General features: G+C 43.4%; 1 protein-coding gene across 1 annotated transcript in view; it reads right to left on the bottom strand.

Annotated features, from left to right (window-relative positions):
• The window catches only part of LOC106606804 (voltage-dependent P/Q-type calcium channel subunit alpha-1A), a 132,554-nt gene extending 117,331 nt beyond the window's left edge, over positions 1-15,223 (bottom strand). The window contains exon 1 of the mRNA XM_082976420.1: positions 13,380-15,223. Coding sequence (XP_082832546.1) covers positions 13,380-13,675 — 296 coding nt within the window. The 5' untranslated portion in view covers positions 13,676-15,223. The remainder of the gene's footprint in view (positions 1-13,379) is intronic.
• Between the last annotated feature and the right edge of the window lie 1,695 nt (positions 15,224-16,918).

Raw genomic sequence — 16,918 nt, 5'->3', positions numbered from 1 at the left:
CAGGCATCCTCTACTGATGGGATGAGATCGATATCCTTCCAGGATACCCGGGCCAGGTCGATTAGAAAGGCCTGCTCGCTGAAGTGTTTCATGGAGCGTTTGAAAGTGATGAGTGGAGGTCGTTTGACCACTGACCCATTACGGATGCAGGCAATGAGGCAGTGATCGCTGAGATCTTGGTTGAAAACAGCAGAGGTGTATTTAGAGGGCAAGTTGGTTAGGATGATATCTATGAGGGTGCCCGTGTTTACGGCATTGGGGTTGTACCTGGTGGGTTCATTGATAATTGGTGTGAGATTGAGGGCATCGAGCTTAGATTGTAGGATGGCCAGGGTGTTATGTATGTCACAGTTTAGGTCACCTAGCAGCACGAGCTCTGAAGATAGATGTGGGGCAATCAGTTCACATATGGTATCCAGAGCACAGCTGGGGTCTATAGCAGGTGGCAACGGTGAGAGACTTGTTTTTAGAGAAGTGGATTTTTAAAAGTAGAAGTTCAAATTGTTTGGGTGCAGACCTGGATAGTAGGACAGAACTCTGCAGGCTATTTCTGCAGTAGATTGCAACACCGCCCTCTTTGGCCGTTCTATCTTGTCTGAAAATGTTGTAGTTAGGGATGGAGACTTCAGAGTTATTGGTGGTCTTCCTAAGCCAGGATTCAGACACGGCTAAGACATCCGGGTTGGCAGAGTGTGCTAAAGCAGTGAATAAAACACTTAGGGAGGAGGCTTCGTATAGTATGCTGTATGTCTGCTGAAATTATATACTGCCGCATGCACACTAGCATCAGTACATCAGGTTCTATATGATAGTGGAGAAATAGTATCTGTCTCTAGCTGTAAATGATAATACCTTCTACCTCGAGCCTCAGTTTAGCTGTGCTCAGCCTCTGTGGCTGTACCTGTCCCTCCAGCGCCTGGCCTCACTCTGGCCCTCTCTAGCCCATCTGTCTCATGCCCCTGTGTCACACTTGTCACTGTCACCTTTTGTTATGCTCTGTGTGTGTGTGTGTGTGTGTGTGTGTGTGTGTGTGTGTGTGTGTGTGTGTGTGTGTGTGTGTGTGTGGGTGTGGGTGCGGGTGTGGGTGGGTGTTTGTGTGTGTGTGTGTGTGTGTGTGTGTGTGTGTGTGTGTGTGTGTGTGTGTGGGCGTGCGAGCGTGCGTGCGTGCGTGCGTGCGTGCGTGCGTGGGTGTGTGTGTGTGTGTGTGTGTGTACTGCAGGTAGAGGCAGGTGTCTTCACAGAGAGCAGGTTGGTCTGATAGAAGCATGACCATGTGACTAAAGAAGTCAAGCATGAAGAATCCATCCATTAACAATGCTCTCTCTCTCTATTTTTCTCTCTCCGTCTATTTCTCCCTCTCTGTCTTTGTCTTTCTGTCTGTCTCTCTTTCTCGTTATTTCTCTCTCTTGCTCTCCCTCTTTATCTCTCTCGTTCTCTTTCTCCGCACTCTGCACCCGGCTCCCAAAAATAGCATTGCTCCACGTCACCCCCCCCCCCCCCCTGCTCCCCACAAACACACGTACACAGACACACACATACTCAAATACACCCACATATACACACACACATATGCACACACACATATACACACTGAAATACACACATACAGTACCAGCCTGCCATCAAAACGGAATAATTCAGCGGAAAGCTAGAATGCAAGACTGAGAGATGGAGAGAGAGAGGAGGGGGTAGTGAAAGGGAAGGGTACAGACAGAGAGCGAGAGAGGGAGAGTAGCATTACCTATCTAAACATGATATACACTGGTATTTGGTGTTTGGTATTTTATTAGGATCCCCATTAACTGTTGCAAAATCAGCAGCTACACTTCCTGGGCTCCACACAAAACATGAAACATAAAACAGAAGATCATTAGACAACAGCAGCTCAAGGACAGAACTACAGACATTAAGAACACCTTCCTAATTCCGAGTTGCACCCACTTTTACCCTCAGAACAGTCTTAATTCATCGGGGCATGGACTCTACAAGGTATCGAAAGCTTTGCACAGGGATTCTGGCCCATGTTGACTCCAATGCTTCACACAGTTGTGTCATGTTGGAAAACCCATCAGCGTTGCAGATCATGACACACTCAAACCAGTGCGCCTGGCCCCTACAACCATACCCCGTTCAAAGGCACTTACATTTTTTGTCTTGCCCATTCACCCTCTGAGTGGCACACATACACAATCCATGTCTCAATTGTCTCTAGGCTTAAAAATCATTCTTTATTAACTTGTCTCCTCCCCTTCATCTACACTGATTGAAGTGGATTTAACAAGTGACATCAACACGGAATCATAGCTTTAATCTGGAATCACCTGGTCAGTCTATGTCATGGAAAGAGTTCTTAATGTTTTGTACACTCAGTACATTCCCCAGTGCATTAGGAAAGTATTCAGACCCACAGGTTTTTAGAAATGTTTGCAAATGTATTACAAATAAAAAAACAGAAATACCATATTTACATAAGTATTCACATCCTTTTCTATGAGACTCGAAATTGAGCTCAGGTGCATCCTGCTTCCGTTGATCTTCCGTGAGATGTTTCTACAGCTTGATTTGAGTCCACCTGGGGTAAATACGGTTGATTGGACATGATTGGAAAGGCACACACCTGTCTATATAAGGTCCAACAGTTGACAGTGCATGTCAGAGCAAAAACCAAGCCATGAGGTCGAAGGAATTGTCTGTAGAGATCCTAGACAGGATTGTGTCGAAGCACAGATCTGTGGAAGGGTACCAAAGAATTGCTGCAGCATTGAAGGTCCCCAAGAACACAGTGGCCTCCATCGTTCTCGGAACCACCAAGACTCTTCCTTGAGCTGGCAGCCCGGCCAAACTGAGCAATCTGGGGAGAAGGGCCTTGGCACCTAAAGGAATCTCAGACCATGAGAAACAAGATTCTCTGGTGTGATGAAACCAAGATTGAACTCTTTGGCCTGAATGCCAAGTGTCACTCTAGAGGTGGCAGCATCATGTAGGCGGGATGTTTTTCAGTGGCAGGGACTGGAAGTCAGGATAGAGGGAAAGATGAACGGAGCAAAGTACAGAGAGATCCTTGATGAAAACCTGCTTCAGAGCACTCAAGACCTCAGACGTGGGCGAAGATTCAACTTCCAACAGGACAACGACCCTAAGTACACATCCAAGACAACGCAGGAGTGGCTTCAGGACAAGTCTCTGAATGTCCATGAGTGGCCCAGCCAGAGCCCGGACTTGAACCCGATCGAACATCTCTGGAGAACTGAAAATAGCTGTGCAGCGACGTGCCATCCTGACAGAGCTTGAGAGGATATGCAGAGAAGAATGTGAGAAACTCCCCAAATACAAGTGTGCCAAGCTTGTAGCATTATACCCAAGAAGACTCGAGGCTGTAATCGCAGCCAAAGGTGCTTCAACAAACCACTGAGTAAAGGGTCTGAATACTTATGTAAATGTGATATTTCAGTAATTTATTTGTAATACTTTTGCAAAAATGTAAAAAGACCTGTCATTATGGGTATTGTGTGTTTTGATGAGGCGGGAAATTATTTTCTCCATTTTAAAATAAGGCTGTAATGTAATAAAAAGTGGAAAAAGTCAACGGGTCTGAATACTTTCCGAATGCACTGTATATCCACGCTATAGACACTCATTACATGGGTGGGCCTGGCTAAGCTATAGCCAGGTCAAAGTAGCCTGGTATTCAGATTGGGTGAATTTCCATTTCTAATGGATAATAAAGGCTGTGACGGTGATGGAATTTTGGATGACGGTTATTGGTCAGACAAAATAACCGTGGTCATCGTAATAACTGTTCGAATAGCAAAATATTATAATAAAAACAATATTATATATACAGTATACATATATATTTTTTTTTAAGATGCACATTTTCTTCAGTCAGCTGCTCATTTTACAAAATTAAATAATCAAATATGTAAACCTGTTATGACAGTTAATTTACTTTAATGACAGTCTTCATCCGTAACCGTCGGTTACATGGTTATGCAGTAATTGTGCCAGCCCTATTGATAATAAGATAATAAACGTGTCTATGAAAAGGTCTGATCATTGGTTACAAAACAGCGAAAGGGAAGAAAGAGAAGTCCCTCCCCCCATCCTGAGCTGACCTCTGTTCCCATCCTCCACTGTGCTAGAGAACATGGTGGGAGGGTGGAAGGATCTATTTCAGACATACCCATACAGTACAGTAACGGTACACACCGCTCACAAACAGTAGAAGACACCCGCTCACCTGCAGTGAAGTCAGACTGGACTCACTGGACAGACATTACAAACGCAATAATGGTATGGTCACTTAAGACAGAAACTAAAGTAGGTAGGTTGGGTGGGCCTTCTCGCAATCAAAAGGTTGAGTGTTCGAGTCACGTCGGGGACTAGTGGTGAGCAGGTCAGCTGTTTATATAGAAAATGTGCTGTAAACTTCAGTCAGAGATGGTGGAAAGATTTTTTTACAGCGAGTGCACGATTCTTTAGGCCTAATTTAGATAGCCTTTGTTTCTGCTTATAAATTCCAACATTTTGGTAGGCTATTTGTTAGTCAACTTGTCTATAATTAGATACATGCAGCTTCTCTTTTGTCATTATATGTTGCCCTAGAAGACTAAATAAACCATTGCTCACCAGAATAATGTCAAAAATGATAGATTGCTTCAATCTCTTTGACATCGGTAAAGTTTTCTCCATCATCTCTGCTTATTTTGTGAAGCAAATACGTTTAGGGACCGGAGAGAAAATGCAATAACTCGACAACAAAAAATTGGGAAAAGTTTTCTGTGCAAAGTTTTCAAATGACATCAGCTTGACTGGTTGTAAGGAAATAGAAAACTGTGAAAATGACCCAACAAGTTTCAACATTACTAACTGTGCATTTGCATTCTCAAGACGCTGAAAGAAATAAATCATATTTCTCCATTCATGTTCCTCAGTCAAAATGTAAATTTGGTGTATCATTTTACTGCAGGAAATGCTTAATTCTGGAGGAGTTCATATTAAGGTTATGTGAGAGGTTATAGAACTACAGTCAGTGTCCAGATTTCAGTTTCCATTTAACCCATCTGAACAGTAGGCTACAGTTCCCTTCTCGTGCCATAGGCCTATCTGAAGTCCCCGTCTTGTGACTGTTGAATTTGTATAGTGCCTCACAATCATCACACATAACATAGCCAGCACTGCTATCATCCTCTTTTACCACTTCAAATCTTTCACAATCAGTACTTTTCTGTCCCTCCCTTCTCTTTATTTTCATTTCTCCATTTCACAGCCTTTCTCTTATTTAATTAAACTCGGACATTGTCCTTATTTCCTCAGTGGACCGACATTACATTTTTCTGCCTGTTACCAAAAGCGTTTGGTGATTGGAGTATAGGCTATTTGGCATGCGTAAATTTAGGCCCTAAAGCTTAGGCTTACACACAAATAAAAAAAAATATGAAAGAAAAACCTCAATATAGCCCATAGATATAAAGAATTATACTATAATGAATTTTTATGTATTGTTTTCTCTTTATTCAATCCGCCCGCCCTGCGGATATAACCAAGTCAACCCGCGCATCACTATCGGGGACAACTGTAATATTTTGGTAACACTTTAAGTTAAGGGTACCTAATGAACAATGTATAAGGCATTTATATATTGTGTGTTCATCATTTATTATTCATTACTCTCGCATTTATAAACCATTTACTAATCATTACTTAAAGATGTAGTCTTGGATCTTAAGAACCACCAATTGGTAACATATTGTATGAATTGGATTCTTAACATTTCATACGAATTGCCCAACAAAAAAAATATAATAATAATAACAAAAATAAAATTCCAGATGTAGTAAAAGAATGGATGACATAGTACTGAAAAAACGGGGATCGTTTTGGCTTATGAGCACCACTTTCGAAACTACTGGCTGAAGTTGTACAAAAGTCCCGAATCTAAAGTAAGCGCTATTTATACTTTAGAAATACTTTAGAAATGTTTTGAGTGAGCAGTGTAATTTCTCACAAAAAGATGGGTTTACCATTGGAAGACATCCCAGCAGTACCTGTTAAAAGAATAAGCACACAATACAGGATGTTTAATGACATATACATAATAATTAGCTTACTAACATTTGCAAATGTGGGAGTAATGATTAATACATGGTGAACACACAATTAATAAATGCCTTATAAATGGTTTATTAGGTACCCTTAAAATTAAGTTTTACCGAATTTTAAGCTAACCCTTCCCTTAACCATTTTCCTAACCTTAAACTAATTCACCTAGCCTGTTATGTAAATTCTCCTAACCTTCGTTGTTAGTTCTCCTAACCAGCAAAGTAAATTCTCCTTGAAATTGTCCTTTGTTGTTATGGTGCAATAAGCAGCCTGGGCTCAGGAAAATACTTGTTGTATTAATTTACTTATTTATTTTTGAGGGCAAATCATACTCAATTAACTTTTTGTTATTGTTGATGTCATTGACATTGTTGTTACAGACATTCTTATTCTGATACCCATTATTTTTGTACTATACTCTAGTTCATTGAGTATGATTTGCCCTCATAAATAAATAAGTAAATAAATACAACAAATAGATAGAGCTGCAACAACCTCCAAGATGTATGATAAGTTAGGTCTTCCAAATAGTATGATATTGCATAACCAGGTAAGATGTATGATACTATACGTCCTCTAATTCGTATGATATTGTATGACTGCTATTCCATTCATAATGTAACCTAATGTAGCATAACATATCATACTAAATGGAGGGAAACAAATTTGCATACCAAACCTTACGAATTGCCCTGAGGCCAGGTTGGTAAGCTACACATCTGATCACAAGGCCTGGGCTTGGACCACGGTATCTCCCTGCAGCGCATCACTTCTCTAACCAACTCTCCAACCTCTACACCCGGTCCTTTCAGTTCCAAATTCCTGTTGATCAATAATTGATCTTTGAATGCCATTGATGGATTGGCTGGGGAAACCTGGTTCAGTCTCTGATTACAGAGAGAGAAGGAAAACCAAAAGATGATGTGGTGCTGGAAGACTGGAGCTGTTGACCCCTGACCCCTGCACTAAAAAAAACATTCTAACGACTGCACAGGTGTGCTTCATTACTGCATGATCCTGGGGGGATGCTGTGTGTGCAGGCTTTTGTCCCAACCCAGCACTAACACACCTGATTCAATTACGCAAGTTCTTGGTGGTTACCCTTTGTTTGCAATTGATTGAAGTCAAATACACTGGGTCAAATACACTGAGTCAAATCCACTGGGTCAAATTCACTGAGTCAAATCCACTGGGTCAAATTCACTGAGTCAAATCCACTGGGACACAAACGTGCGCAAAGACACACACACACACACTCCTTTCTCTAATCCTCTCAAATGCAGATGTAGAGGCTGGAGAAGTTGAACCACATGGACACACTCCAGCTGGCTTTCCAGATCCTTCCATCTTGTGTGTGTATCAGTTGCACCACAGTTTGTCCCCGAGCCAAGTTTCAACTCTCTCCATCCAGCACAAGCTGCTGTTCAAATCAAACACACTACTGAAAAGCCATTATATCTGCTATTGATTAGAACAAGGACGAAATGTTATAATAATAGGTCAAATAACAACGACTAAGCTGAAACCCCAGGAGACTGATAGCCCCACCTGGCTGAGGTCTGGAAACAGTAGATCCACCCAACCAAGGGCACCAAACACATCAACAAGACTACAGTATAAGGCATCCTGAGATAAACACATAGGCTCCAATCCTAACTGTGCTGAAGTCAAATGCTCTCACAAATGTCCCATTGACTTTAATGTATGATTTACACAAAATGTGCACTTGTCTCAATGTAGGATTGGGCCTATAAGCTACAAACAGCAGTAGGAGAAATACACAAGCTTTGACAGATGAAACACCCTTTATTGACCTATAACCACGTCTCAGTAGAGTTGAAAATGCGATGGAAAGACATTGAACTTTCGTTTTTTATTAGGGAAATGAAACGTAAGCGAAAAAGTACATTTTGTGTGCACTACGTCATCACGCACTGATTTTTATCCGCAACAAGTCCGTTTGGTGGAAACACACCACCGGTGGGAAAATGCTCATATTTCCTTCATGCAGATTGTTTTAGATTCGCATGAAAATCTCTCGCCAATCAGATGGAAACCTAGCTAATGACACAGAATATTCAGATTTCACGCCAAGTTATAGGCAGAATCAAATGTTATTTGTCACATGATTTGTAAACAACAGGTGGAAACTAACAGTGAAATGGTTACTTATGGGTAATTTTCAACAATCCAGAGTTAAAGATTTTAAAATATATAATCATTTAAATAAAATTGAAATCCTAATTACAGATACGTTACTCAACGAAAGTCACAAACTTGAGTCATCAGAATGACGTAGCACGATCTGCACCGTTAAGTGGGACTAGGGAATATGACTGTGGTTAGAACTGTTCATAGGTCAGTTTCAACCTGCCAGATAACCTGAGCTGGCCTGTACATACTGATCCTGGTTCAGTTTTAGCATGTTGTTGTATGTGAGAGTAGAGAGTGGAGCCTTCCCATGGGAATCATAATATGGATCAATTCACACATCTGTTACCAGACAGTAGACAGTAGTCAGTGATATGAGGCAATCAGAGTGGGCCTGAGAGGCACACACACACACACAGATACACTGAGTGGACAAAAAATGTAAAACACCTTCCTAATATTGAGTTGGATCCCCCCTTTTCCCCTCAGAACAGCCTCAATTCGTCAGAACATGGACTCTACAAGGTGTCGAAAGCTTTCCACATGAATGCTGCCCAATGCTTCCCACAGTTTAATCAAGTTGGCTGGATGTCCTTTGGGTGCTGGATCATTCTTGATACACACAGCAAACTGTTGAGCGTGAAAAACCCAGCAGTGTTGCAGTTCTTGACACAAACCGATACGCCTGGCACTTACTACCATAACCTGTTCAAAGGCACTTCAATATTTTGTCTTGCCCATTCACCCTCTGAATGGCACACATACACAATCCGTCTCAATTGTCTTAAGGCTTAAAAATCCTTTAACCTGTCTCCTCCCCATTCATCTACACTAATTGAAGCGGATTAAACAAGTGACATCAATAAGTTATCATAGCTTTCACCTGAATTTATCTGGTCAGTTTATGTCATGGAAAGAGTAGGTGTTCCTAATGTTTTGTAAACTCAGTGTATACCCATGTTATAGATACACAGCACATGAGTGGGCCTGACAAAGGTATAGTCAGGTCAGAGTAGCCTGGTTTCCATTTCTAATGGATAATTAAGGCTGTAACGGTCATGGAATTTTGGATGATGATTATTGGTCAGCCAAAATAACCGTGGCCATCGTAATAACCGTTAGAATAGCAAAATGACAATAAAAACAATAATAGTGTATAGCCCATACATAAACACATAAACACACGCATACACACACCCACTCAGGAGGAAAAAACACTATGGAATAGGAAGGAAGAAAAGGAGGAGGAATAGAGAGTGATGATTGGAAGGAAGAAGAGGAGGAGGTATAGAGAGAGTGATGATTGGAAGGAAGAAGAGGAGGAGGTATAGAGAGAGTGATGATTGGAAGGAAGAAAAGGAGGAGGAATAGAGAGTGATGATTGGAAGGAAGAAAAGGAGAAGGAATAGAGAGTGATGATTGGAAGGAAGAAGAGGAGGAGGTATAGAGAGAGTGATGATTGGAAGGAAGAAAAGGAGGAGGAATAGAGAGTGATGATTGGAAGGAAGAAGAGGAGGAGGTATAGAGAGTGATGGATTTGAAGGAAGAAGAGGGAGAGGTATAGAGAGAGTGATGGATTTGAAGGAAGAAGAGGGAGAGGTATAGAGAGAGTGATGATTGGAGGGAAGGAGAGGGAGAGGTATAGAGAGAGTGATGATTGGAGGGAAGGAGAGGGAGAGGTATAGAGAGAGTGATGATTGGAGGGAAGGAGAGGGAGAGGTATAGAGAGAGTGATGATTGGAGGGAAGGAGAGGGAGAGGTATAGAGAGAGTGATGGATTTGAAGGAAGAAGAGGGAAAGGTATAGAGAGAGTGATGGATTTGAAGGAAGAAGAGGGAGAGGTATAGAGAGAGTGATGATTGGAGGGAAGGAGAGGGAGAGGTATAGAGAGAGTGATGGATTGGATGTGAGTAAGAGAAAGGAAGTAAAGGTAAAGGAACAAGAGAGGAAAATATAAAACTTCACATCCTATCAGTCAGCATGCAGAGAGAGGGCGCGAGAGAGGAAAATAGTAGCATTACATTTTGTGGTAAAATCCCCAAAATGTGTGTGTGTGAGTGCGTGCGTGCGTGGATGTGTGTGTGCGTGTGTGTGATCTGCAGTGGTATCTAGGTCTTAGCTCATACAGCTCTTCCTCATCTTTCTCCCGCTCCATTTTAAATGATTTAGACACAGACAGGCAGCTCCCCCCCTCTCTCTCGCTCTTTCTAGCTCTCTCTTTTTTCTCTCTCTCTCTTTCTCTCTCTCTCTCTTTCTCTCTCTTTTTTGCTCTCTCTCTCCCTCTCTCTCCCACTCTCTCTCTTTCTCTGTCTCTTTCAGTCTCTACCATCTCAATCTACCTCTTTCCTCTTCCTCTTTGTCTCTCTCCTCCCCTCTCTTCCCCTCTGTCTCTCCTCCTTCTTCCTGATACTGCATTGAGTATGAACTGAGGAGGACAACACTCCTCTCATTTCCTCTCCTCCTCCATTTCTCATGCTACCTGTCCTCCCCTCCTCCTCACACCCGGCCTATAAAGAGAACAGAAACACCCCTCTCTCCAGGTTGGTCTGCCAATCCGGTAGGATAACCCCAACTCCAGTAGACACACACAGCCAACATCTGATACATGATGACCCCACACAGTCTCAGAACAGCAGATCCCTGTGTCAGATAACAGGGGGGAGGGAGGGAGGGAGGGAGGGAGGGAGGGAGGGAGGGAGGGAGGGAGGGAGGGAGGGAGGGAGGGAGGGAGGGAGGGAGGGAGGGAGGGAGGGAGGGAGGGAGGGAGGGAGGGAGGGAGGGAGGAGGATCTCGCCAGTGAAAGTCTTTCATGCAGCCTCTGTTATTTTTTGTCTGGCGGGAAATGAGTGATCCAGACCAGGAGACGTGACTAAGTTGGTAGAGACAACAGGCCGCTGTGTGTGTGTGTGTGTGTGTGTGTGTGTGTGTGTGTGTGTGTGTGTGTGTGTGTGTGTGTGTGTGTGTGTGTGTGTGTGTGTGTGTGTGTGTGTGTGTGTGTGTGTGTGTGTGTGTGTGTGTGTTGCATTACGTTACCTAGAGCTAGTCGGCTGTACCTGACCGAAACGCTGGTATTTTTCATCCTGTAGCTTGTTCTCCATCTTCTTTTTAAATAGTGAGCCAACATTTGTTCAGCACTTCTATTTCCATGTCTGATCAAAACTCATTGTCTCATGCTCTCACTGAGCAATATGTTCACGACATCAAATTGCAATATCGAATCGCAGTATCGAATCGCAGTACATATAGAATCGTGAGAATCGAAACACAATCGTATCAGCACTTAAAAATATTGTATCGTGAGGTCCCTGGTAATTCCCAGCCCTAATACACAGTAGAGCCCACGGTATCTGCGTGTGGAACAGGTTGTGTAGTTAGCAGCAGCAGATAGCAGCGAGGGAGAGAAAGGCCAATAAATAATTTAGATTCTGCAGATTGAATGTAGATCCCTGATTCCACACAGCAAAGAAAACACGGGGCTTTAACAATACTGGGCTGTCTCTCGTTCTCTCTGTCTTTCTATCTCTCTAAATCTCCTCCTTTTTCTTTATCCATTTGCCCTTGCTTTTTCTGGGCTTTCTCCCTCTCTCATTTGTGATGGTAGGATTTCCATCCCAGTGTTATGTGATGTGATGTTCAGAGTAACAGTCAAAATCCATAAATACCACGGAATATCCTGGGCTTTAGTACATAGATACATAAATAAATACAACCAAGTATGACAAGAAGTACACACACACACACACACACACACACACACACACACACACACACACACACACACACACACACACAAAGGGTGAACTGACCTCCTGACCTCCCTCAGTGCCTCATCCCTTGACGAGGTAGTGTATGAGGTAGTATATTACACAGGTTAGGGCTAGGGGAGGGGTTATAAGTTAGAGGTCAAGGGGCCATGACAGTTGATCTGGGACAAAGCAGAGCATCTGAGGTAATAGGAGAGACAGTTATGAGAGAGACAGAATGTGCTATTCATTCAAAACTGTTTACTGAATTTCCAGGGTGAGCGAAAAAAAAGTCACCATCTTTCACTGCTGCATGAGAATATGTGTGAACGACCATTCTGCCAGCTTTCGGTTTGTTTCACATAGTTACTTTGACCCTTATCTTATGGATAACATGAGTCATATGGGTACAGTAAACAAGGTGCCATTGGGACCTTTGTGTTGTCTTACTGGTAGTGACCACATATGTCCCCATAGGAGAACCCTTTGAATAACCCTTTTTGGCTCCAGGTAGAACCCTTTACACAGAGGGCTCTACATGGAACCCAAAAAGAGTTCTACCTGAAACCAAAAAGGGTTCTCCTTTATGGAACAAAAAAGGGTTCCCCTATGGGGAGAGCCGAAGAAACTGTTTTGCAACCCTTTTTTCTAAGAGTGTACAGTAAATCTATAAAATCATGTACTGAATCATCTAGTGAAACATTCAACTGGATCATATTTAATCATTAATCTATATAATGATTTGCTACTAAATCATCTTGTGAAACATTCAACTGGATCATATTTAATCATTAATCTATATAATGATCTGCTACTGTGTCATCTATTGAATGATACTGAATAATAAATGTATAGAATCAACTGATGAATCATCTCTCTCCTCCAAGTATAAGAGCATAGTGTATGTGTGTTGCCTTAAATGATTCAATTCACAGATTATTTTACACCTGGGGAATCAGGAGGCTATAGTCACATACACGTCACACATACAGTACCAGTCAAAAGTTTGGACACACCTACTCATTCGTGTACTGAAAATATTTCACACACATCTGTGTTCAATCTCCATTCAAACAATTGAACAGATAAGATTCAAAAGCCTTAAAACAATCTCATCCATTTGCCAGAGCAGCAGGCCAATTAGAGTGTATCATTTCCTTTGAGTGTTGTTGTCTAGTAGGCTATGTTGTCATCATTACATGCTCACACTAGCCTAATGATGCCCTACCTAATTGGCTAATGGTAGAGTCACATAGGTAGGTCCCATCATTAGATCATCTTCCCATTATGATAATAACATTGCTAGTACAGTGGGCCTACCTGATATTCGGGGTTTAGCATTGATGTTATGTTACACAGTGAGGAGAAACATGTAAAGGATATGGCCATTCTGTAATCTTTTTGGCGTATTTTCTCACAAAGTTGTCCTCGCTGAAGATGAACAGCGAGCGGTTGACGGTGAAGCAGTTCTGACGCACCGGGATGGGGTTGTACAGGGCCATGGTCCGGGCTCTCTGCGCCATGGACTGCTTGTAGACCCGCTGGCCCCCGGGGCCTCCAGGCGGGCCGCCCTGCCGGCTGCCGCCGCGGCCAGGGCCTCCAGGTCCATGCCCATGCCCTGGTCCATGGCCGTGGCCGCCGCCATACCTGGACGGCATCTCGTTTTCGAACCGCGCCATTCTCTGGACACCAAATCTTTACAAAGCAGCTGTAGCTGAGAAGGAGGCGAATGCTCAGCACGACCACACAACATTACATCCCATCTGCCTGCGGACTGCCCATACACACAACTGTTTTATTCTGCTTCTTCCACCTGCATAGGGGGAGAGATGCGGGGGCGGTAGCCTATATGGTGCGGCCTTTACAAGATGAAGACGCCATGTAGGCTTTGGTCTCTGTCCGTGCGTTAGTGCTAATGTCAAGTGCGGGGGTAAAAAAAATGCAACGTGGGGTGGGCTGGATAGCTTGGCTTGTTGCACGACTATCAGTACTGCAGGCTTCACAATTCCTCTTCAGTTCGTTTTTAGATGTCCAAAAAAAGAAGAGCAAGGCTCTTTGGGGGTTATTGGGGATATCAGATTGGGGATATTCCAAGATGAGTTAGTATAAATGTTTCATGTTCTCCATGGCTGCTCCAACGTCTTCTCCCGAACCATTAGCACCGTGCGATATGTTCGTCAGAAGCTTCTTGTGCTTCGCTTGTAGATAAAATGTTGTATTGTCATCATGACCACAGCACAATATTAAAATCAACCAGATTATCAAAATAAAAAAATAAGAAAATAAATCCACCAAGTCTTTCCCCTCAACCGGGCATGTTGGTCGTGGTTGCCATGGTACGTTTCAGACACCAAAAAATGCTGGGAAAAAGAGCTCAAATCTATAATTATTTATTTATTTTGCAACATCCGCAATGTTTGGTACACTGGCTAATTTGTCTCCCGCCACCTCACACTCGCTTTACACGCGCGCAAAGATGAACTGGCATCCTTATACACGAAAAGGATAAATTTGACATTTGTTGATTTTTCTTATTTGCATTCAATAATCATCTTTAATTGAAATCCGTCGTGGTTTGTAATGTAATGTAGGCTAATATTAGCGCTGAATCGAATTTCCCTTAACAATTAAATGATGTCCCCCTCGACACAATGATCATATTCTCTCCATCACCTGCACAGCCGTCCATTCATACGTGGTCTCATCCGAGGAGGGGACATTTGGACGCGGGCGACATCACCATAGCGGAGTGGGGAGCATCCGCCACCGCTCTGGTGTCTCGCCACCAGTCATCGTGATCTCCACAAGCGGGTCGAGCGCAGTGCAGAAGCCGTGAAAGTCGAACACCAACCCCGCCCCGCAGAGTGCCTCTGCCCGCTGGAAAAAACTGTGTCCTGCCCGTCCTCTTTCTCTCCTTCGTGAACAAGTGCGCTCCACGGCCTCCTCGGCTATCCGTCCAGCGGCCCTTAGGGGAGGGAAAGATGGAAGAATGGATGGATGGAGAGGGAGGGAGGAAATAGCACCCCTTTTTCTTTAGAAATAGTAGAAATGACTAGAAATGTAAAAAACAAACAACAAAAAAAACAGATCAGAACACGAAATCGTCTCCGTCCAGATCAGCAAGTATTTTGGACTATAAGCTACTAAGCGACTAGAGCCGATCAATTCAGCGCTGAATGCCTGAGAAAATCTCTGTCCCGAAACCTGTGTGTGTAGCCAATGTGTGTGTAGCCAATGTGTGTGTTGCCGCCAGACGCTGCAGCACATGACGCACACAGCCCCCACTCACAGACTCGCTCCTCGCTCCCCTTCGTTCAAGTTCCAGACCGTGGACGGTGAGCCCTGATTTCCTTGGGAGCTATAGCCATATGCCCAGCCCTGGATTCACGATGCCTGTCCCTGTCATACACACATTCTAGCACACATCAATGGAAAAATAATGCGTAAAATAACTGTGTTGTGAAAGAGACCCGCGGGGGGACATGGTTGCTTGGTGATTGTGAGAGTGTGGGGGGTAGAGATGGATGATTATGTTTGTTTTTATTGCTACTTCATGAACGACCTGGTAACTGTGTCAAGGTCAGCCTTGTGTGTGAGCTATGTGTGTTTTAGTGAGGGAGGAAGAGGTTGTTGGGGGGTACATCTCTCCTGGCGTGTGTAGCTCGCGCGAGGGGATACAGCTGCACCCCCTGGCGTGAGACAGCGAGCGAGTGTGCGTGCACGTGCGCGCGTCTCGGGGGAGATGTGTGGCATCCTGTGTGTGTGTGTGCGAGAGAGAGGAAAGAGAGAGAGAGCGAGCGCGCGCGCGTTAGGGAACGTGCAGAGAGAAACATCTACGGGCTATTCTTAGCTGCAGACATTTGGAAATTAATGGACAGAGTTCTCCCTCCCCGTCTCTCGCTCTTCCTCTACCGTCTCTCTCGCTCTTCCACCCCCGTTCCTCTCTCTCTCTGGATCCGAGCCGATTCTAGTGCTCTTCCCCTCTCCCTCTCTCTTCAGTCCGGCATGCATGTCACTAATGCTCAAGGTACGGCCGTCCCTAATGTCCCTCGTCCATTGCCATTGCCGGGCATTCTGAAATCAAATGCACAACTCAGGCTACATGATGTGCAAATGAAATGGAGTCTATATATGCATAAAAAGACCGTGTGATTATATGAATGAATACGAATATGTATTTGTGGTTTCTACTGCTCTTCGTGTTGGGTTGGAACGGTCTTTTTGAGAACAGAACGGAAGTGGCGTAGCAGCCCTCCAAACCTCGGTCCAGTGTGATCTATTATAGGTTTTAATTGATTGCCGCCCGAAATAGCAGCCGCTTTGAATGGTAAATGTTCAAGAGGACATGGACTTAAGGGCGACCTGGGTATTAATCCATATCTGGAGTCATCATCTGGTCAATATATAAACTTGATTGTGAAATAACGTTCTTGTGAGAGAAAGAAGACGACCGATATCGGCGCGACCTTAACTGTTATTGCTTATTGGGTATCACGTGAAGCGTGGATCAATGTTTTCTTCAGATGTGCCTTCAGCGGTGAGAGACCCACTGTCAGGTCTAACAAGATTGTCTCTATACACTGTACACTGTCATTCTTTTGTGGAAACCCGTTGCTAGAACCATTCGAGTAACCCAACTCAAAGTATTGCAGTGTTCAATACTTAAAGTAATAAAGTGACATCACCACCCATATGGTTATCTTTTAAAGTTGTAAATACTTAACTGTTTTGTGTTCTATTAACTTATTTGCGTTATGTATTCTGAACTATAACGATTGAAGCTACTTGAATATGAATATTTGTTGTAGTGACCATAACAATTTAGGGTCCCTTCTACTTAAATTATTAACCTTCATTAGTAATCATTTTCAAGTGTAAGTACTAAGTAGTTCTGATTAGCCCTTTTCAGTGGTCGTGTCTTA

The sequence above is a fragment of the Salmo salar genome, chromosome 06 (genome assembly GCF_965601325.2).
Source record: "Salmo salar chromosome 06, fSalSal1, whole genome shotgun sequence".
Lineage (NCBI taxonomy): Eukaryota > Metazoa > Chordata > Actinopteri > Salmoniformes > Salmonidae > Salmo > Salmo salar.
Note: the sequence above shows the minus strand (reverse complement) of the source record. Positions and strands in the feature narration are given on the sequence as shown.